This window comes from Felis catus, chromosome D1, assembly GCF_018350175.1.
Source record: "Felis catus isolate Fca126 chromosome D1, F.catus_Fca126_mat1.0, whole genome shotgun sequence".
In the NCBI taxonomy this organism is placed as follows: Eukaryota; Metazoa; Chordata; class Mammalia; order Carnivora; family Felidae; genus Felis; species Felis catus.
Window position 1 is genome coordinate 39,645,700 of NC_058377.1, and position 23,260 is coordinate 39,668,959.

General features: G+C 41.0%; 1 protein-coding gene across 3 annotated transcripts in view; it reads right to left on the reverse strand.

Annotated features, from left to right (window-relative positions):
- HEPHL1 (hephaestin like 1) overlaps positions 1 to 23,260 on the reverse strand; it is an 83,193-nt gene that overhangs the window by 16,512 nt on the left and 43,421 nt on the right. For all 3 annotated transcript variants that reach the window (XM_003992613.6, XM_045038597.1, XR_006586199.1), the window contains exons 11-15: positions 21,840 to 22,052; positions 17,011 to 17,224; positions 11,870 to 12,009; positions 8,312 to 8,452; positions 4,593 to 4,699 (exon numbers count right to left, since the gene is read on the reverse strand). In XM_003992613.6, coding sequence (XP_003992662.1) covers positions 4,593 to 4,699; positions 8,312 to 8,452; positions 11,870 to 12,009; positions 17,011 to 17,224; positions 21,840 to 22,052 — 815 coding nt within the window. The remainder of the gene's footprint in view (positions 1 to 4,592; positions 4,700 to 8,311; positions 8,453 to 11,869; positions 12,010 to 17,010; positions 17,225 to 21,839; positions 22,053 to 23,260) is intronic.

Genomic DNA, 23,260 nt, shown 5'->3' on the forward strand with positions numbered 1-23,260 from the left:
AATAAATAACACTAAAATTTGTATGTAACCATGAAAGACTGCAAACTGTCAAAGCAATGTTGAAAAAGAACAAAACAGTAGGTATCAACAATACCAGATTTCATGATATGCTACAAACCTGTAGTGATAAAAATAATATGGTAATGGCACACAAATAGACACAGAGATCAATAGAACAGAATAGAGATACTTGACATAAGTCCGTGATTATATGGTCAGTTAATCTATATCAAAGGAGGCAAGAATATACAATGGGGAAAAGGCAGTCTCTTCAATAACTGGTGCTGGGAAAACTGGACCGCCACATGCAAAGAATGAAAGTGGGCCACTTTCTTACACCATACCCAAAAATTAACTGGAATGGATTCAAGACCTAAATGTGAGACTTGAAACCATAAAACCCCTAGAAGAAAACAGGGTTGGAATCTCTCTCTCTCTCTCTCTCTCTCTCTCTCTCTCCCTCCCTCTCAGTAGAAAACTCTTTGACATCAGTCTTAGCAAGTTTTTTCTAGATATGTCTCCTCAGGCAAGGGGAACAAAGGCAAAAAAAATAAACAACTGAGATCACACCAAAATAAAAAGCTTTTACACAATGAATGAAACCAGTCACAAAATGGAAAGGCAACCCACTAAATGGGAGAAGATACTTGCAAATGATTTTTGAATAAGGGGTTATATTACAAATATATAAAGAACTTATACACCCCAACACGAAAAAAGCAAGTAACCAAATTTAAAAATGGGCAGAGGATTTGAGTACACATTTTTCCAAAAATATATACAGATGGCCTACAGACACATAAAAAAATGCTCAAAATCACTAGTCATCAGGGAAATGCAAATCAAAACCACAATGAGGGGCACCTGGGTGGCTCAGTCAGTTGAGACTTCTGCTCAGGTCATGATCTCATGGTTCATGGGTTCAAGCCCCAGGTCGGGCTCTGTGCTGACAGCTTGGAGCCTCCTGCCTGCTTTGGATTCTGTATCTCCCTCTCTCTGCCCCTCCCCCACTTGCACACTGTCTCTCTCTCTCTCTCTCTCTCTCTCTCTCTCTCAAAAATAAAATAAACATTAAAAAAACACACACACAATGAGATAACACCTTACAATAGTCAGAATGGCTAGAATCAAAAAGATAAAAAAGATAGCAATGTTGGTGAGGATGTGGAGAAAAAGGAACCCTCTTGCACTGATGGTGGGAATGTAAATTTCCATAGCCTCTGTGGAAAACAGTAAGGAAGTCCCTCAAAAACTTAAATATAGACAAACCATATGATCTAGTAATTCCACATCTAGGTAATACCCAAGGAAAATACAAATGAATTCAAAAAGATATCTGCATCCTTATATTTATTGCAGTGTATTCACAATAGTTAAGATACGGAAGCAAATGAAGAGGAATACAACGGAATATGACTCAGCCTATAAAAAGAATTTGTGAGACTGTGCCATTTGTGACAATGTGGATGGCCCTAGAGGGTATTACGTTGAGTGTAATCAACAAAAGAAATTAAAATTCCATATGATTTCATTTATATGTAGAATCTAAAAAGCAAAAAAAAAAAAAAAAAATGAATAAAGAAACAAAGAACAAACAAAACCAAGTTAACTTCAAACCAAGTTAAACTAGTGGTTTCCAGAGAGGCGGTGGATGGGTGGATGGGTGACATAGGTAAAGGGAATTATGAAGTACAAACTCCCAGTTCTAACATAAATAAGTCTAGGCGATGAAAAGTACAGCATAGGAAATATTGTCAATAATATTGTAGTAATATTATATGGTGACAGATAGTGACTGACATTTATTGTGGTGAGCATTGAGTAATATACAGAAGTGTTGAATCAGTATGTTGTACCCCTGAAACTAATAGTATGTTCATTATCCTTTTAAAAAACAGTACACTGGTATAAAGTTAGAATTTAGTTTCCTCTCTGTTAAAGTGATAAAATTTTCTTGGATTATTGATATACTCTTGATAAGAGATAATAAAAGGTGTGTGTATAGTTTTCTTTTTTTACCCAGATTACATAATCTGCCTAGAAAACAAAGATTCTATCTTAGCAAAATAATTTTCTGTATTTCATGTTGTCTTTATCAAGTCTTCAATTCCTTGAAAGAGCTGAGTCTTCTCTACTAGAAGAGCTAAGATATTTTTAGAACTATTTAACCTTCTGTATTTGTGTATTTAACCCTCACTATTTAACCTTGTGAAATCTTTGTCACTATGGTTAAGTGGATAACTATTTATTGTTTCACAGAGACCTATGATCCTCTTTAACCAAGTGTTTTTAAATCTTTTGATATTTTTCAGAAACCTCCCAAAAATCAAATCCTAAATTAAGCCTTTTTGACCTTGAACCAACTTTGGGGATATTTTAAGAGGGTCCTGGGACATCTCAAAAGATTTGTTCTCTCCCCTTATTGAAAGAGAGATGTTAAAGTAATTGAGTGTATTTGATAGGTTAAATTACACGGGAAACATTGTGAAATAAGAAGTAATATTAAGCCTTTTTTATATTATATTCATATGGATATATATTATAAATGTTCTAGAAATTGATTAAATTCCTAGAAATTTGATATACCCTAGTATAATTTTATCAGTCATAATTCCATGTATTATTTTAAAATGTATATTACAAAAATAACCAAACTTCCTTATGAATTCCATTATAATGAACTCTCATCAGATCTTTAACCATGGAAAATTTTGAAGACTTTTATCATTCACAGAGAGTTATTATTTACTCTGATATTTTTGTAGGAGTGAGACTCATAGAAAAGGCCTTATCAAGTGCTCCTGACCATTGACACTTCTGTAAAACTAGATCTCAAATACACATCTTAAAGCTGAAAAAGGCTCCAACACCTGATATCTGTTCCTGTAGAAATGCTAGAGATTTCCAAATCAAATTGACTAGGAAAAGAAATAGCCTACATGGTGATAAACTGCTTCCATCCAAGATGCCACACCAAAGCTGCATGCTTTAACTAAACATGAAACCCTTCCTTCTTCTCTTTCCTTCCTATACTCTGGCATTGGCCTGGAAAGATAACACCATCATCTATATCTCTCAGGCCCTTGCTAAATGGCGGGGGGAGGGGAGACAGAAACCTTTCAGACTGCTAGATTTGTCCTCAAAATCCATGATGCTAAAGACCCTGTGATCCTCCCTCCAACCAATTTTTCTTCTATTCTCAATTGACACCTCCCCACCACCACCAGTTAGGAGTGCACTTACAAAGTCCAACTTTTATGGCCAGAATATCCAGTATCCCATTTTTACCTTTCTCCAGTTGTAACTGTACTTTGCTCAGTTAAACACAAATACCTATGCAAATCATAGTACATTTTCACCCCTGCATTCTTATGATTATGTAAATCAGATCTGCCCCAATCACAAAAAGATCTCGCTAAAAGTATGCATCTTTGCAAGGCCAAAGTTGTACTTGATCATATGATAGCCTTTTATTATCTTTTAGCTGAACAAGGAGGTGCCTTTGCTGTGGCCAACACCACTTGAACCTGGATAACATTTCTGGGAAGTTGAAACTCAGATACACGAAACCACTGAACAAGCCACTTGGCTTTAGAAAATGACTCCTTCAACCTGGTCTTTCTTTGACTTCTTTGATTTTGATGGGTTTGGGCCTTGGAGACCATGGTTCCAAAGTGCACACCAGATATGGGGGATTATTCTGCTTATAATAATCACAGTCATCTCCCTGGTGCACTGCATTCTTTCAAAAGCTTGAAATGCATTTTCATAGCTGCTAAACAGGCAAATGATTTCACTGAGACTAGAACGCAGAAAAAGAATGAAGAAAATGACCAATTTAAGAAATGTGAACCTAAAGTTGTGTCCTATAAATACCACAGAGATTCAACAGAAAGAATTATGACCTGTGAATACCACACAGAAGATGAACAAAAATTGTGGGAGCTTCAGAGCCGTAGCTGGGAGAGGTGCTAATGCCTTAAATTTTTATCACATCTCTCAATTAAGATGAGAGTCTGATCAAAAGGGGGGAATTGTTAAAGAGAGAGGGAGAGAGAGAGAGAGACAACAGGTCCAAAATAGAGTCACTTGTGCTAAGCCCACATCACCAAACTAAGGCTTAATTCCTAGGTTAACTAAAGTTTCAATCTCTCCCAGGAGCAGAATCTTAAACTAGTCAATCTGGAATTACCTGATTAGCAGTAGTGAGACCCCTGCTATTCCTCAAAGGAAGGTGACCTTGCCACAGACAATCTCCTTTTTGCCGGCAACTTCCTTGTTTTGGCTCCTTCTGCCTATAAAAGTCTCTCATTTTTGTACACTTCTTCAAACATCCTTTCTATCTGCTAGAGGGGACGCTGCCCATGAATTGTTGAATAAAGCTAATTTGATCTTTAAAATTTATTCAGTTGAATTTTGTTTTCTTAATACTATTCAACTCAACCATAGACAATGTTCACAAATGTGCATGGCCATAGTTTGAGATCCCTGCTGTTGGCCATTACACATATACCCACCAGAGTTGTGATAACTTGAATAATTGGTTTAAAGTCATATTACTTTAAGCATTTTGGTTGCCCCCTTCATCTTACCTTCACAAAGTTTGCTGTTGAATAGTAAACCCACGGAATACAATTTGGGTCATTTGGTCCTGGACCAGACCTTTTAGGGACATTCCACCTGTAAGTTTTTATTTCTCCTGAAACAAATGAGAAGTAATAGAAAGAATTTACTAGTGTTACTTCTGTCCCAGATGTTTTACCTAAAGAAATAACAAACAGATCTTTATGTATTTTGGTTAATATTTATTACTGGGGAGAATTACTCATGCATTAGAAATGCTCCAATTAAACTCCCATCTCGAGTTTCTCTATTCTCAAAATGGCAGATTTTTCATTTCAGACTATAGCTTTCTTTCTAATTTGCCCTATATATTATCAACTGATGTTTCTTCAAGGCATAAAGACTTATTTTATTTTTCACTGTTTTTTCTCCTCAAATTCCATATCTCCCTCACAAGAGCTATGCTTGAGCACACTTGAGTTCTGTAGGACTCAGCCTTGATTTCTGATTGAATCACCAGGGAGCTTTGTAAACTCTTAACTGCTGAGATCTCATTACAAACCAATGAAATTAGAGTATCCGGGGCCTAGGACAAGGGTGTCAGTATTTTTTTTAAAGATTCTCAGGTGATTCTAATGTGCAGATAAGCAGGACCTATTTAGAACCAGAGAGAATCAGAGAGACTTAGTTCCAAGTCTCAACCCTATCACTTCCTATTTATCTAACCTTTGACAAGCTACTTGACTTCATTGACCTTTAGTCTCCTTATTTGTAAAGTGGGTTAGTCATCCATTTTTCAGATTGTTGTGAAGTTTAAATAAAATTAAATACCTAGGTTGGTGTCTCACATTGAAGGCAGTTAATAAATGTTTATTTGTATGTATACTATTAACAAACGTATGCCAGGGACTACATCTATGCATCCCCTGTGGCTGACCCAGAGCCTTGCAGAGAAGTAATAAATAAACTCACATAAATCAGCAAGATAATCACATTGTAAACGTCTCAAATGAAAACGACATTTAAATCATTATCTCCTTTTGAACTATCTAGGTCCCATCCCCACCCCATCAGTACATACAACCTATAGCTGAATGTGAGCCACAAGGTTAAACAAAAATTATGCTTACATGAAACTGCTCCATATTTGCAAATACACCAGTAGGTCAGCAATATAACTTTAGGTCTGGTTTCCATTACCTTTCATAATAGCCCCCCTGCATTGTTAATTGTAAGATAAACAGCTGATATTTAGCTTCCTAAATGCAAATAGCTAAGGGGTGGTGTTATTAAAGTTGGAATGATTCATTGTTCGCCCCAGTGGGGGGTGCAGCTCTAAACAAAAGAGGATGTTCTGTGCATGTTTGTTGAGTGGCATCTTGAAGAAGAAGGAGGAGAAATCTGAGAGGGGGCTGCTTACTTAAGGCACTAGTTTGCTTTCCTTATCTCAGGCATGCCTAGAATAACCATCCTTCTCCAATTTGCCTGGATTTCGTGCACCAAATTAGTTTCTTGCTCCTACCCCTAATCTCTGGACTCTCCCAAGATCTTCAGGCTTGTCAGAGACCCTTATAGAATCAGAGAGGGATCCCTTATAGAGATTCTCCCCTCAGAGTTTCAGTGAGAAAAATGCTTCTCTGCCATGTTCTAAGCATTCTTCTCTCTAACCCCATAACCCCATCAAGGATGCTTAGAAGTCTAGTCAGCACAGAAGAGCTATGTCCCTTACTAGTCCTCACCATTAGGGCACAGCAGCCTGTGAGGGCTCACCCAGCAGGCCCAACAGCCCTATCAGACTGCCTACCCATGCCTGATTGGCACTTTTCTTCCTCCCTTCTGAGTTGCTTTTAACCATCAAAAATGAGTAATTTTAACTGCTTTTTTGACCCATTTAAAACCATTTCCCTCAGGGGTGCTTGGGTGGCTCAGTTGGCATTTGACTTTAGCTCAGGTCATGATCTCACAGTTCTCGGGTTCGAGCGCCCCATCAGGCTCTGTGCTGAAAGCTCAGAGACTGCTTGGGATAATCGCTGTCTCCTCGCTCTCTGCCCTTCCCCCACTCGCACTTTCTCTCTCTCTCTCAAAATAAATAAACTTAAAATAAATAAATAAATAAATAAATAAATAAATAAATAAAATAAAACAATTGCCCTCTTCATAAAAGCAAGACATCCATTACAGAAAATGAAGAAAGTACAAACACTGTGAAGAAATAGAAAAGAGTATCACCCTAACTATTACTTAAAATACTACCCAAAATGTACAACCGTTATTAACATTTTGGCTTATTTCCTTTTTAACCTTTTTTCCATGCTTGTATTTTGCTTAATATGATACCACAGGTTTTTCTCATGTCATTAAAACCTTCACATCCATTTAATGGCTGTGTAACAGTTCACTGTAAGGGGATTCCAAAATTTAAGTATCTCCCTATAGACAGACATTTAGAACATTCATGAGAGACTTCTTAAAGCAGTAAAACACAGGCTCCTGAACTGGGGAGTAGGGTGGGGTGCGGAGAGGCAGGAGAGTTTGGGATTGTGTCCAGTGAAGGTTTCCTCCCCCCAACCCCATCCATGTAAGAGTATCTTGCTAACGTCTTCTGGTGATGCATCAGAGTGTTTTCTTTTCTTCCTTCTATGCATCTTTAATTTTTTCCAAGGCTTATATGACTTTTATTGTAATTACTATAGTACTTAGTATTATTCATATATATACATAAGTAAAGTGGCATATAATTCCCCTGTAATTACACTTATGATTGCTCTCAATTTCATAACTGAAGGTCACAGAGGCTCTTAACATTTACTACAACCACATTCCAACTGTGTAAATGTACGGTTCTTTTAATTATGAGATCTTCTCTCCCTTCAATGCATATTTTAAAACTCAACTGGAGTTCTACCTATTTTATAAGGCTTTCTCTAATTACTCCTTTATTTTCTCTGAATCAATCGATCAATCTTCACGGATTTTCCTTCTCTGAAATTTTTATAAACACTCCCAGATACATTCTTGAAACTCTCCACCAGTTAGAATTTCATTATGTATAGTCTGCATTACTACTGAAATAATTCATCTTGCTTGTCTTGTTTTTCTTCCAAACTCATTTTAAGCATCGCAAAAGAAATATATGGTTAAGCGCATAGGTTCTGAAATCCAACAGATTGAGGTCCTGTCATTACTAAGATATGACCTGGTCAAGCTCACCCCTCTGTGTTTTAGTCATCTGTTAAGTGGACGTGACAATAGCATATTTCCTCAGTTATAGAATGAGCATTTTTCACATTTTCACATAACTGAAATCAAGATGCGTCTTCAAATCAGTGGCACGTTAAAGTTTAATTGGCAGTGTGTTTTTTCTTTTTTTTAGTAACAGATCAAAAAATGATGGATATTACAACCAATGGTATCAGAGTCCATGACACATGTTAGTGTCTGCCTTGCTAGAAAATGAGATTATTAGTTTTTTTAAAAAATATATAAGGCACAGCACCTGGCCAAAGATGAACATTCAATACGTGTTAGCTATTATTATGTCTTACTACACTTTTAGGTCCCAAATAGAGCCCTAGAAACACCATAACCACTTGGTCATTAGATGAATGATGATCTCATATTGGGAGTGACTAGGTGATGGCTGGAACATATTGACACTAACATGAACTTTCCAAGGCCCTTCAAAGATCAGAAGAGAGTTGAGTCCAGTGTCCTTATCAGCATGGAGCAGATGTGTGGTGTAACTTACCTGGCTTTGTGATGGGCACTTGGAGTTGCTTCCCACTATCCATGTCTTCGATACCATGGGCTGAGATGGAGTAGGGCCGCTTAGCTTTGTTCTTAAATATGACCAGGATGGAGTCACCCACCTCGGCATGAACCATCGGGCCTAAAGGCAAAACACAGGCCTGTGTGCATTATCGTTGTTCTTTTCAACACTGATGTAATATAAATGTAGATGGTATTTGGCAAAATAAAACAAAGGTTACCTTCTTCATTAGCGCACTTCCTTTGGAGGGCAATATACGTAACATTAAATACTCATGTAGTATTTGGCAATTGGACTAACCTGGGTTCAAATCCTGCTTCCTTCACTTATTAGAGAGGTCTTGGGTAAGTCAAGTAACCTGCCTGACTCTCAATTTCCTCACCTACGAAATGGGTTTAATAACACCTATCGTAAGGATTAAATAAGATAATGTATGTAAAGCGCTTATCTCAGTGCACTGAAACACAGTAAGTACTCAGTAAATAAATGCTGCCAATTTTACTACTGCTGAGACATAATCTCCAGGAAAAGCCATATCCACATGATATGGTGGCTTTCCAGTTGTATGTAACCGTTGGTAAGTCTGAAATCGCTCATTGTCTGGCAAATGGATATATTAATAATCATCACCATCATGAGGATCCAAAGAAATATTGTGTATAAAAGGGATTTGAAAGACAAGAGCAAAACTAAAACATCCACGTGCTGATTTATGATCGATACAGTGATTTCATTAATGCACGTCCAGTGCCGTGTCCCAGCGTTTGGATACCTTGAGGAGACGTGTGCTCCTCAGCACTCACGTACACACATTTCTGTGAGAAGCAACCCTCCTGTGTGCCACTGGGAATCGGCCCACACCCTGCTGGACCAGCATGACCGTGGGATAGCCCTCGCCCATGCCGGGTGCCCCTCACCTCTCCGTGCCTCAACAGTGGCACAAATGCAGCTTGCTCAGTGCAGGCGCCCCCCTGACAGAGCACCAGACACACCGGGGTCATGTGACACTGCTTCGAGAAGGATGGAACAGACTCCCATTTGGGAGTCACCTTAGACCTGGTCCTATGGTCCTGAGGGATTTATTTGCATTCTTGGGTGCCCATGGCAGTCCACATCATAGAAAGACACATTCATGGTAGGGAGTCTGAATATACCCATCCAGTCTTTACTGATGGTCACAATTGCTTTTCTGACAAAGGCCACTGAAGTGTTAAATCAGCCTAAAATTTGTTGGACTGGGGTGCCTGGACGACTCAGTCAGTTAAGCCTCCAACTTCCACTCAGCTCATAATCTCGTGGTCTGTGGGTTCAAGCCGCACGTTGGGCTCTGCTGACAGCTCGGAGCCTGGAGCCTGTTTCAGATTCTGTGTCTCCCTCTCTCTCTGCCCCTCCCCCATTCATGCACTCTCCCTCGCTCTCTCTCTCTCTCTCAAAAATAAATAAACATTAAAAAAAATTTAAATCAAATTTGTTGGGCTATTATGATCTTTGGAGGGAAATACTGAGTATGAATCAGGAAGTGTATGAAAAAACGCTCTTTTATTTTTATGATAGAGCTAGAAAAGAATGCATGTTTTTAAACAGCATACTTGGGCATAGTTACAGATAGGTGCACGTGCACGCATGTACTAAAATCCTTATTTGTGACTCATTGCCACTTCAATTGCACCTGCTTTGCTGTACTGGTAAGGGTGAATGTCTTCTGATTAGGGGCCTGATAGGTCCCAGGGAGTGGTAAGGAGCAAAGGTATGCCTGTTGCCTGCCCTGTGCCCTTTGGAACTTCAGGAGCACAGGCCTGTCCCTGAGAATGCAGAAAATGAGTGGATGGGCCTTGTGCTCTCCTGAGGGGAAGTACCACTGGGCTTGCCTCTGACGGAGTCCCTCCTTTGTGTCATTTTACTGAGTAGACCCAAACCGGGGCTTTTTGAGGGGCAAACCACCCCACCCTTGGCAGGACCAGCACCTTTTTTTCTGGAGTTCATATGACAAACACAGCTCAAAAGAAGGAATGTTCCCACTGGGTTGACTCTTTTAGTGTGATAAGCTTGCATGTCAATGCAGGGAGGGTGCAGGGAAGGTGGATGGGGCATCTAATAATTTATCAAGCTAGCTGTCCTGGTGCCTTTTTTAATATTAAGAAGCACTGTGTAAACTCATATTATTTATACAAGTCACCTTGTGCATTTAAATATGGGAACAGAGGGGCGCTTGGGTGGCTCAGTTGGCTAAGCATCCAACTTCAGCTCAGGTGGTGATCTCGAGGTGCCCTGTGTCGGGCCCTGTGCTGACAGCTCGGAGCCTGGAGCCTGCTTCGGATTCTGTGTCTCCCTCTCTCTCTGCCCCTCCCCCACTTGTGCTCTGTCTCTCTCTCTCTCTCTTGAAAATAAACATTAAAAAATTTTTTAGGGGCGCCTGGGTGGCGCAGTCGGTTAAGTGTCCGACTTCAGCCAGGTCACGATCTCGCGGTCCGTGAGTTCGAGCCCCGTGTCGGGCTCTGGGCTGATGGCTCAGAGCCTGGAGCCTGTTTCCGATTCTGTGTCTCCCTCTCTCTCTGCCCCTCCCCCGTTCATGCTCTGTCTCTCTCTGTCCCAAAAATAAATAAACATTGAAAAAAAAAATTAAAAAAAAAATTTTTTTTTTAAATAAAAAAATAAAAATGAGAACAGAAAAAAAAAAGGGAACGGATTTCAGAAAGTCATCTAGATTAGCCTTCTGCCTAAAGATCTCATATTCATGATGGGGTCAGGTTTGGTGACTCCCAGGTGAAAGTGGGGAAGGAAAGCAGGAAGGAAGAGCTTATCTGATCCCCAGGTCAGGCAGCCCAGGGCATCAGACAGGCACAGTAGGTTCTGAGATGGCCACATTCAGGGCCCCCTGAGCTCAAACCAGGCCTTCTACCCTTAGCACTCCTCTTATGCAAGGAGTTCCTCATTGGCTTGAATTATTTTCTTAATGTTTATTTATTTATTTTGAGAAAGAGAGAGGGAGAGAGAGAATCCCAAGTAGGCTCCGTGCTGTCAGCACAGAGCCTGACGCAGGGTTTGATCCCACAAACCATGAGATCATGACCTGAGCTGAGATCAAGAGTCAGACATTCAAATGACTGAGCCACCCAGGCGCCCTTTGCTGGAGTTGTTTTTATGGTGTGTTCGTATGGCCCTGTGCATAGATGATCCAGGCCCTTGAAGAAGCTATGCAAATACTCTGCTTGCTCATCTGAGGCATCACATTATTCCAATTAAAATGTCCTGGCTCAGCAGAAGGATGGGAAAGGAATTTCAAGGCAACAGATGCTGGTTAGACTGTTGACGATATGGACTCGTGTTTGCGTGTTATCCGGTTGACTCTCCTTTGAATGAGCTGAGTACAGAGCATGCTCCCTGACAATGGGAGGGCAGGAAGATGTCACACTTGAGTGAATGCACTCAGGCCACTCTGTCCCTGCTGTCCCTTCTCAGGTCTAAGTGTGACAGTGTATGTGTAACATGTTCACGTGCCTTGGGGCTGGCAGCGCATGGCTGCGATCTGTGTCATACCCAGCAGTTCCAAGTGCTTCTCTCGTGGCGGCCGGGCCTTGATCTCCACAAATTCCCCATCGGTGTATTCTCTGTAAACCACTTTCTTGTACTGAGAGCCAATCCAGTTTTCAGTGTGGTTCATAAATATATCTCCATGTCTATAAATCAGAAGCAGCAGAAATTAAAGTTGTCAGAAGGTAGAAAAACCTTGGGTGCTCCTGAGTGATTCAGGGGTACTCGGGAGCACAGTTTCCCATACCTAGCTGCCATCAGAATCTCCCAGTGGAGCTCAACTTTTGCACCACGCTCTCTGGGAGTGGAGCCAAGAATCTGCATTTGAAAGCACTGCAGGGGGTTCTGACTGGGGCAGGCCAGCACTGGCCCAGGTCTTACTTCTTGGGAACCATTGTTCCAAAGGGTGCTGAATGGGGGCCAGCCTTAGTTGGAGACTCCTAAGGGCCCCTTGAGGTGGTACTCCTTTTCCTGGGACTAGCTAAGCTCACACACATGCATGTGTATGCACACATGCACATGCTCACACTCTACTACCCTGAATTCCTTCAGATTCCATTTATATCATTCCATACCTTGTTCTACTTTTCCACCTTAAAGATCTCAAGAAAGACTCTGGGTTGTATATTGTGTACATACTCATATACAAATATACGCATAGTTGATTCTTGGTATTCACAGGAGTCATGTTCTAGAAAGCCACCTTGAATACCGAAATAATGAACACTAAACCATTGTCCCTAGGGGAAACATAAGGTTAGGTTTTGCAGGTGTTCAGAATGAATTGCCCCAAGACGTGCCACTTTGGTATGTGGATTATGTTGAGTTGAAAGCAAACAAGACCCAAAAGATGCAGGAAAAAGCTCTGACTTTCCCTCTAACTGCCCAGAAGAATTTAGGTAGAGGACCCACTCCCGGAAGGGGCTATTACAGAAGGTAACTATCTTATAATATGAACTAGGGGTGGGAGACAGAGAGGAATTTAGCAAAGCCTGTTAAAATTCTTCTCTCTGTCCCATTGTTTCTGAGTGGCCCAGTCAACATTTGTTTACCTAACATGTACTCTTTTTCATCTTCCTATGAATTGCTTTCCTTCTCTTTGAAGTCCGGGACCCCTACTTCCTTCTCCTTCCTTCAGAATGACATATATATCTCCTTTGGCCTCACTGTCTTTGGAATCTCTCATGTCTATGTGGATTCTCCCTATGTAAGTAAATTTGATTCTCTCCTGTTCATCTGTCTCATGTCAATTTAATTTTTAGGCCAGCCAGAAGAATTTGAACGGTAGAGGAAAATCCACCTCCCCGGCAAAAAAGCTTCTTCAGACCTCTGGTCCCAATACTTTCATCAACAGATTGATAAATACCCTTGTTCTATGTGTGCTTCTGTTTCAAGACATCTTATTTAATATATACTGCTGATTCATTAACTTTGAACTCATGGCCACTAGCACTATAAGTCACACCTGAAGGCAGCTTATCTAACACATGTATTTCCTCTGTAAGACACATCGTGGCCTTCTTGCACTTACCCTGGGGCCATTTTAAACAGCTAAGTCACCAACGAAAAGCGCGCACACACACACACACACACACACACACACACAGGCACTAAATAGACCACAAAGAGGATGCTTGTTTACAGTGTGAAAGCTGAAACAAGACAGTGAAGACAGAGGGATGTTTTGTTTGTTTGACCTCAGCTGGAAATGTGCACATTGGGAGAACACAAACTCTTTGCTGCTTTATGCATACCTATGAAGGACCACAACAGCACCACAGAAATTGGTTTGGGTGTTACAAATCAATTTCAGTGACTAGGCAAATTTACAAATATGGAATCTGCAAACAATGAGGATCAACCATATATTTAATCCATCACCAAGATACATCATCACAAAAAGACAGAAAAAAAATCTATCAGTTTTAGCTACAAAATAGAGTATGTCTCCCATCCTTCCATTTCCCTCTATTAAACTACCTGCACTCCAACCTAAGCCCGCTAGGTCACTTACCCGTATTAACTGGACTTGTTCTTAATCACTCTCCCTGCCACCCACGCTTTCCCCTTCCCTCCATCCTCTACTCTACACGCAGAGTGACCCTAACCTATAAATTCCACCAAGTGAGTCCTTGTGGAAAACCTGATGATGGCTTCCCACTGCCAAATTCCTCAAATTAGCTCTCACACCCCTTTGCTGTCTGCCTCTGCCAACCTCTCAGGCCTCGTTTCTCGTCACTGGCACCCACGCACTCTACGCTCTGGTCATCCTAAACATTCTCTCTTGAGCTCCACATGCCCTCCCCACCTCTGGGCCTTCCACGGGTTATTCCCTGTGCCAAGAACACTCTTGCCACCTCTTTGACTGGCCTATTCCTCAAGTCCCAGGACAAAGACTACTCCCTCCTTGACCACCTCTCTCCCTCTCTCCCCCAGGTGGGGCCATGTGCGCCTGCCGTGAGCTCCCCCTGTGCCCTGCACTTCTCCTCTCACAGTGATTGCCTCACTCAGGATGCTTGTTCTAATGTCTGCCCCACGAACCATGAAGTCTGTATGGGGAAGGACCTGGCCTGCCCTTATCAGCACTGTTTCACTCGTACTTCGTACAATGCCTAGCACACAGCAGGTACTTAACTAAGGCACCTATATCTTTGACCTAGACCATCTGCTTTCCGAGGCAAGAGAATTTTTCTCCTACTTTTATTTTCCAGAAGTCCTAATAACACACGTGGTAGTGACAGAAATGCCCCTGGAGCCATAGCTTTACTGTTTCTCGGCTTTCCTCTTCTGCGGAGTGGGATGATAATGAGGCATTCGTCTCCCAGATTGCTGTGAGGATTATATGGGTTAGGATCTGTAAAGCACTATGCCAGACACATACTGAGCACCGGGGAAGCGCATGCTCTATCATCACCATCTTGCTGGGAAGTCATGTGACATGCTGGGCCAAAGCTGAGCAAATGGGTCAAGTGTACCCTAAGGGTCTTTATCAGATAGGGTTGGTAAAAACCCTAGCAAATGCCTGGCACATGGCGGGTGCTCAAGAAATGGCAGTCACTATCTCAAGTCCCAGGGTGGTTAAATTAAATGCGTATCAGTCCACAAGCTCACGAGTACTGGGAATACAAGGTTTTTTCTCTATAACAACTTAATCTCTGTTTTCGAATTCTCTCCCACTGCACAAACCCTGGCATTGTGCTGATGGTCCCATTGGTTGCTTTTCTGGGATCCCGAGGGCTTCTCAGTGCGTTCTTAGGAAGCTCTGGGAAAGATGCCTGGGGCAGAGGGTCTGGGCTAACCCAGACGATAAATGTCTCGGGGATAACCCATACTGAGAGGTGGTTTGAAAGCTGGGTGTCTCCATGCCATGGCTTTGGCTCAACGAGCAGAGGCATAACAACTGGGGGGCAGAAAGGACATTTCTCCCTGGGCTTCGATCCGCAGGGGTGCCACAGATGTGCCACGACAGGAACCGGTCATTTCAATGTCTACTGAATTTTTATCTACAGATCTGTTGTACTTTGAATACGTGAACATGCTCTCAATCGGCTTTGTTTTTAGTGATTTATGGGCAATATCCAGAGTGGCAGGGCAGGGTACAGACACACCCGACATGCTTTATCTCTCTACGTCACCTGGAGACAATCCTGGAAGACTGAGACTAGAGCTTCCTGCCAGCCCAGAGAGATGGGGTCTGAAGACACAAATTACACGGAGTCTCAAGAAAGTCATGGAAGACGAAGAGCATAAGGGCTAAGAATATACACGCAATATACATACAACAGAGTTATCATACAACTATTTCTTCAGTTATAGCAGCCTTTTAGTAAAAATAATCACTTTAGAAAAGGCTGAATTATGATTCATTTCATTTTCCAGTGCACTAGTATTAGTCTTTAGCTTGTATTGGCGGCACTGGCTTTGCAGGAGAGGAGTGTCTGGTTTAATAAGTGGGTTGGTGAGTCATGGAATACATTTTAAACCGCCCTGTCCCTGTCCCTGAGGCAAATCTTTTTTAAGTGGAAGAGGCATTTTGTTTCTTCATTTATCCATGAGGTGATGCTGTTATACTCTCTTTTCCGGGTGTCTAAACCCTCAAAACAGGCCAACAAGTAAGACGAGAAAAAAGACATGTTAAGATTAGGAACATTTGGGCATAGAGGAGTCCGTGTGTGACACGACTAAAGAGAATTAGTATGGGGGAGGGGATCTGATAATAAACAAAGAGGAACAAAGACATGGAAATTAACATGCTTGGTGGTGAGAACACAGATTTGTCTTTGTTCAATTCCAGTGTCAATGACTAGGGGTTAGTCTTACCTCTGTGCACTGAGTCTCCTGGTCTGTATATGGGGACAGGGAATAAATAACCTAAGCAGCAAGTTGTTTAGTGGAGGGTATGAACTTTGGGGTGGAGTCTGCAGGTCAGTGCCCAGCAGATGACTCTACATCTTGCATGACTCTACCCCAGTACATCCCAGTGGGAAGTGAAGGATACTTAGGGTGGGTGGGGGGCCAGGGCTCACAGCCTTGCGGACTCTTTGGTGTTCAGCTTCGGCAGACAGTGCTCTCACGAGAGGGTCAGTCTTGGGGACCTTCTGGGTACAGGGCCTAGTAGAGAGACCAGCTCTTCCCTCCCCCAGTTCCAGGATCTCTGCCAAGGCAATGCCTCCGACCCACTCCCCATCCAGATGGATGCTCTTTCCCCACGCTCCTCAATCTAGAGCAGCCCATCTGCTCACCCCACTGCGCACCCGCCTCTGCCTCCCTCCCTCCCTCCCATTTCATCTTCACAGTCCCACGTCACTGGGATCTGCCTCTTTCCCTAAGGCCTTCTTTCACGCTAGGCGCTCTCTCAAAGGCACATGCATTCTTGGGACAGCCACGCTTGCAACCGGCACCGCACCGTGGGTGGGGATGCGCGGAGCCTGCGGGGGTGGGGATGGGGGTGCAAATGACTTCCTTCAGATCCCCTCCCGGGATGAGGCCCTGGCAGCTTCCCTCCTCTTTTGTGCCCCTAGTAAAAGCCGCTGTCTGCCAAAATAGTGCAGACAGAAGCAGGGCGTGTTCAGGTTTTCACATTTGCTAAACGTCCACAGAGTGTGTGCAATCCCACCCAAGAGACTTGACGGCTTCGCCCGTGGTACCTTTCCCCTCCTGCGTCCAAGTGCTGCTTTTCGAACTCCCAGTTTTTGTTAGGGGCATAATCCCATTCTACCTCTTCAGCGGCGATGTAAAAGGTTCTTATCATCCCGTACGGCTGCTCAGAAGGGTCCTTGTTGCCACAGCTGTTGACCTCATATATCTGATTCATGCCTCTCACGAAGTGGTGCAAGGTGGAGCAAAACACCCTGAAAATACCTGAAACAGAAATCGCTTGGCGTCGTGTGCGGCGCTCCATGCTTTCGATTTCGGTTCGCTCACAAGCTACAGCATTTTATTCCCAAATAAATAAATGGTAAGGTGAATTCTTCAAATATCAATGTTATATGGTATTTTAAAGCCAGACTCCAAGGGGGAATAAAGTACGTTGAATATATTTACTTACCAGGGGAAAGATACCATCTGAAATTCATTGGTAATGGAAAATTAAAACTTGCAAAGTTGCTACCGAGAAATGATTTCTCTGGGTCTTCCCTATTGTATACACCTGTTAGAAGATAGTTGCCCCTGGAAAATCACTGATGGGTACGATTATCTTAGCCTGGTCCAGTTTAAAATGAACTAATGACCTGTATCATTCATATTCTAAACAAAGTTCAAATAGGGGCACATTTCTGAAATCATGTATTATGCCCTAAAATATTTCATAAACTATATACAGTGCAATATACAGGTAAGGTACTATTATTAAAGCCAGGTGTATTATTACTTCGTTAGGCCTTTGAGCAAAGGAGGTTCTCATTACCAATGGCAGGTCTACATTATGCCAGACGAAAAGAAAAAAAAAATCAGCCAGATTGCCCTACATGATGCCAACAAGTATGTCTGAGAATTATGTAACTTTATAAACTGAATTTTCTAGATTGGTAGATACATCTTAATTGAATTCACCATAAAATCATATGAAACAAAATATTGGAAGATATTAACTGTCAGTGGAATTGCTGCATCAATAAACCTTCCCTTCCTTTGGTAGACACTGTTCTTAGAGGCGAGTGATCAGGGATTAGTTTCATTAATTACCCCTTGAGGATGAGCAAAACCCATTGGTTCAGTGGGTACTCAAGCCCCCCAGCACTGACGAGGACCTCATGAGGAAGGGTCTTTGGGAAACCACACAGAAGACGCTCTGAAGGTAGACATGGGAAGAGCTCCCTCTGCACGTGTTGTTTGGTAGGCAGCCTGCTATTCATGTGTTCATTATGTTCTTCACTATCCGAGGAATTATCTTCTCTAAGAACAAAGAGGAATTCAAGGCCTTGGTTGTGGCGATGGTTTCACAGATGTATATATACTTACCTCCCGCCCCATCAATCTGTTTTTTTTTAATGCATAAATATATGTTTCTTTTATTTTTTTTTATCATTTTACTTATTTTTCATCCCCTCTGGTAACTATCAATTTGCTCTCTGTAGTTAAGAATCTGTTTCTTGGTTTGTCCCTCTCTCTCTCTCTCTCTCTCTCTTTTCCTTTTCTTTATTTCCTTTGCTCATTTGTTTTCTTTTATTATTATTATTATTATTATTATTTACATTTATTCATTTTTGAGAGATAGTGAGAGACAGAGCACAAGAGGGGGAGGGGCAGAGAGAGGGAGACACAGAATCCAAAGCAGGTTCCAGGCTCTGAGCTGTCAGCACAGAGCCTGACACAGGGCTCGAACTCACAATCCATGAGATCATGACCTGAGCCAAAGTCAGATGTTTAACCGAGCCAGAACCCCTTTATTTGTTCTGTTTTTTAAGTTCCACATATGAGTGAAATTAGATGGTATTTGTCTTTCTCTGACTTGTTTCTCTTAGCCTTATACTGTCTAGTTCCATCCTTGTTGTTACAGATGATAAGATTTCATTCTTTTTATGGCTGACTAATATTCCATTGTACATATATACCACATCTTCTTTATATATTCATCTTTTCATAAACACCTGGGCTGCTCCCATAGTTTGGCTGTTGTAAATAATGCTGCAATAAACATCAGGGTGCATGTATCCCGTTGAGTTGTGTGTTTGGGGGGGGGGCGGTAAACACCCAGTACTGCAATTCCTGGATCATACAGTAGTTCTAGCTTTAATTTTTTGAGGAACCTCCAGACTGTCTTCCACAGTGTCTACACCAGTTTGCATCCCACCATCAGTGCACAAGAGTTCCTTTTTCTCCATACATTCACCAACACTTATTGTTTGTTATGTTTTTGATTTTAGCCATTCTGACAGGTGTGAAGTGACATCTCATGGTGGTTTTAATTTGCAAACAATTTGCAAACCCAAAAACTACCAGAACTGATAAATGAATTCAGTAAAGTCACAGGATACAAAATCAATGTGAAGAAATCTGTTGCATTTCTACACACTGATATTGAAGCAGCAGAAAGGGAAATGAAGAAAACAATCCCATTTACGATTGCACCCAAAACAGTAACTATCTAGAACTAAACTTAACTAACAAGGTGAAAGACATGTACTTGAAAACTATAAAACAGTGATGAAAGAAATTCAAGATGACACAAAGAGATGAAAAGACATTCCATGCTCATGGGGTGGAAGAACAAATATTGTTAAAATGTCTGTACTACCCAAAGCAATCTACACATTTAATGTAATCTCCATCAAAATACCAATAGCATTTTTCACAAAACAAGAACGAACGATCCTAAAATTTGTATGAAACCGCAAAAGACCTCAAAAAGCCAAAGCAATCATGAAAAAGAAAAAACTGGAGGGATCTCAATTCCAGATTTCAAGTTGTATTACAAACCAGTAGTAATTAAAACAGTATGGTACTGGCATAAAAATAGACACATAGATCATGGAATTGAATGAAAACCCCAGAAATGAACCCACAATTATATTAATTATATCAATTATATCAATTATCCTCAACAATTAATCATGTCAATTAATCCTCAACAAAGGAGGAATTAATATACAATGGGAAAAAGTCTCTTCAACAGATGGTGTTGGGAAAACTGGTACAGCTACATGCAAAAGAATGAAACTGGGCCACTGTCTTCCACCATACACAAAAATAAATTCAAAATGGATTAAAGGCTTAAATGTGAGACCTGAACCCATTAAAATTCTTGGAGAGAGAGCACAGGCAGTAATCTTTCTGACATCGGCCATAGCAACATTTTTCTAGATATGTCTCCTGAGGGAAGGGAAATAAAAGCAAAAATAAACTATTGGGACTACATTACAATAAAAAGTTTCTGCACAGTGAAAGACACAATCAACAAAACTAAAAGACAACCTATTGAATGAGAGAAATATTTGCAAATGACATATCCAATAAAGGGTTAGTATCCAGAAAATATAATGAACTGATACAACTCAATACTCAAAAAACAAATGATCCAATTAAAAAATGTCCATGAATAGACATTTCTCCAAAGAAGACATATAGATGGCCAACAGACACATGACAAGACGCCTAACGAACTCATTGATTTGTATATATTAAATATCAACAACTTTTTATGTATCAGTCATATCTCAATAAAGTGGTTTTTAGAAAAAAGAACAAAGACAAAAAAATTTGAGTCGAAGCCTAGGGTCTACTCATATTTTGGCCAAATGACCAAGCTGTTAAGCAGTCACAGATTTATACTCACCACGAAACATAAACTGGAAAACATTGTCATAAGCAATTTGGAAGCTCCTAGGGCACATGTGTAATACCAAAGCATTAGAATAATTAACCAAGTCTCTAAAATTATTGCAGCCAACTGCAGCTTTGAATGCCAGTTTCTATTTCTGTGGATTAAATCTGGCTGTTTCCCTCCTCTCCCATCTTCAGTGTCGAAGAGCATATTTAAAAAACAAAAACAAAAATCATTGTGCTCAAGGCATTCCTTGGTTTGGGTAATTCATAACTGATCAATTATACTAATGTAGAAAGGTAGAATACTCAAAGTCTATAATGCACGGGTTATGGAACTCCTAATTTCAGGCAGTATTTGGGCAAAAGTTTTGAAGCACAAGCCCTAAGTGTTTAACCAATGACACTGAGAGGCATCTAAACTGTACTTCTAGTGCGAAGCAAAGTAGACACTAATTCATAAAGAAGACAGAGCCAACAAGTACTCATCTTGGGTAGTATATTGGTTTCGTTTTAAGACTAATGAAAAAGTTGGGTTGGAGAAACATTTTGAATGTCCATGGCACTGGCTATCTTATTTTTCAAACGAGCCATGTGTTGCTCTGAATCTTTTATAAAAATGCCCCAATTATCCAATTAGCTTGGAAATGTCTAAGAGAAGGGATGAATACTGGCCCTTCAATGGGCCCTCGGTGGACTTCTGACCCAGTGCAGCTTACCCTCCAGGGAAACTAACGGTGCCCAACAGAATGAAAATGGAGAAGTCTCCAAGTAACTTACCAGTCTCTAAAGAAGGTCATGTCTATCACCTGGAAGCATCCACTGGGCTGTCTATACCTGGTAAATGCTTCAGAGCAGCAACTAAAATGTCTGTGCTTCAGGAGAACAAGAAATACCCTCTTTCTTGGGGCTGAATCATTCCTAGGAATGAATCAAGGGCATTCTCCCAAGATTTGTGTGGCAAGGTCATTTAGGGGACTTCTTCTTTGTGTCATTTTAGATGCTTTATGTCGTTTTAGATGCTTCTCCTCTGTCCTTTGTACTGTGTGTTTGGAATAAAATAGTTAGGATTATCTGATTGTAACCAAGACTGTATGTCTTGCTACATCCTCTGAAGTGCCCAAATTCAACCAGTTTATTCCAGGGGAGGACGCTAAGGGTATATGCCTGAAGACAGTAATTTGGTCACCTGCGGTGGCCCTGCCGAGTTTACCTGCGTGGTCTGGCTGCATGAACACCGTTGTGGAGGTATGGGGAAACAGGGCCAGGGTGTCACGATGAGTTCCTCGTAGGTGGATGGTGTTCCCTTGAAAATAAACTCCGTGCATATCAGTGTCAGTGCCCATTCCAATCATATGCCAGGAAACTCTATCCTTTTTGCACATGCTTAGGCCTGGCTGGTTGCCATACATATAGCCATTAATAGCTAAATGAAAGGAAAAAGATAGTCAGGGCCCAGTACGATTTTATAGATACAGAAAACACACCATTTTAGTACAAGATTATCAGTGTGTGGGGGCAGTCTGTTCAATTGCTCAAGTTCAAACTATTTACAGAAGATCCTTACTACCAGAGAGTAAACACACTAGAGAAAAGTCACACAGTGACTCAATCCAAAATGGAGACTAAGAGGAACAATGAATAATGAAAATATACTAAAATTGTGAAAATATTATGTATAACAATGTACACACAAGGGCAGAAACCCTAAGAATCAATAAGGAACAAATCAGGTTGCTTTCTGGCATAAGTTTTTCTGACAAAATTGTTTGACAGCCTAATACAATATCCTTCATCTCACATTTTAGTTTTGCAGATTATAAAGAGCATCGTCCTTGTGAAAATATTTATGGACTTCGCCATTCTCCCCAAAGCTCTTGATTTGAAAATCACTTTCTTTTGAGGTTCTTATTCTGTTATCTCCCTTAAGTGTCTCTTCTTCGGTCATTAATTCACTTAATTTCATCAGATCTTCATTTACCAATGGATTTACATTTGATTCCAGAAGTTATCAGACATCTCATTACTGATTTCATGGGACTGGCATCATTTGAAAGATTTGCAATTGATTGACATTGTATTTGCACGTCTGGTCAGTGAAGAGGGATTGTTTTGAGGCGGGGGGGAGGGAGAAGGATGCTAAGTCTATAAGAGGCTAGCCTTTGATTAAATAATTTCACCTTTTGGTAAGTTTTATTTCCCTGCCTCAGTAAAATAACTGAAGGAAATTTGAATAATGGTTACTTAGATATGAAGACCTTCTGAATCTCCAGAAATGAAAAGTGTTTTTCTCTTTTATATCAACCTCAATCCATTGATAGTGGCTCCCTGGAGCAGTGTCTTGAAAGGAATTTAGAAACCACATCTGTGTGGGATGAACCCCACTCTGTGTGGGATGAATGCACTAACTGAATAGCACTGTTTGAGGGGTGACTACACATGTCTTATGCATGATGCCCCGTAGAGAGATAAAGATTCTATCCTCTCCCATTCTTACTAATGCCCATAGTAGGAAAGAACAACTATCACACACATAAGTGACCTTCTGTTATAATCCCATTGCCAGATAAAATTGCTTTTTATTTCTGTGTCTGCAGAACCAATGGTGCTTGGTAATTTTACTCAAATATCTGA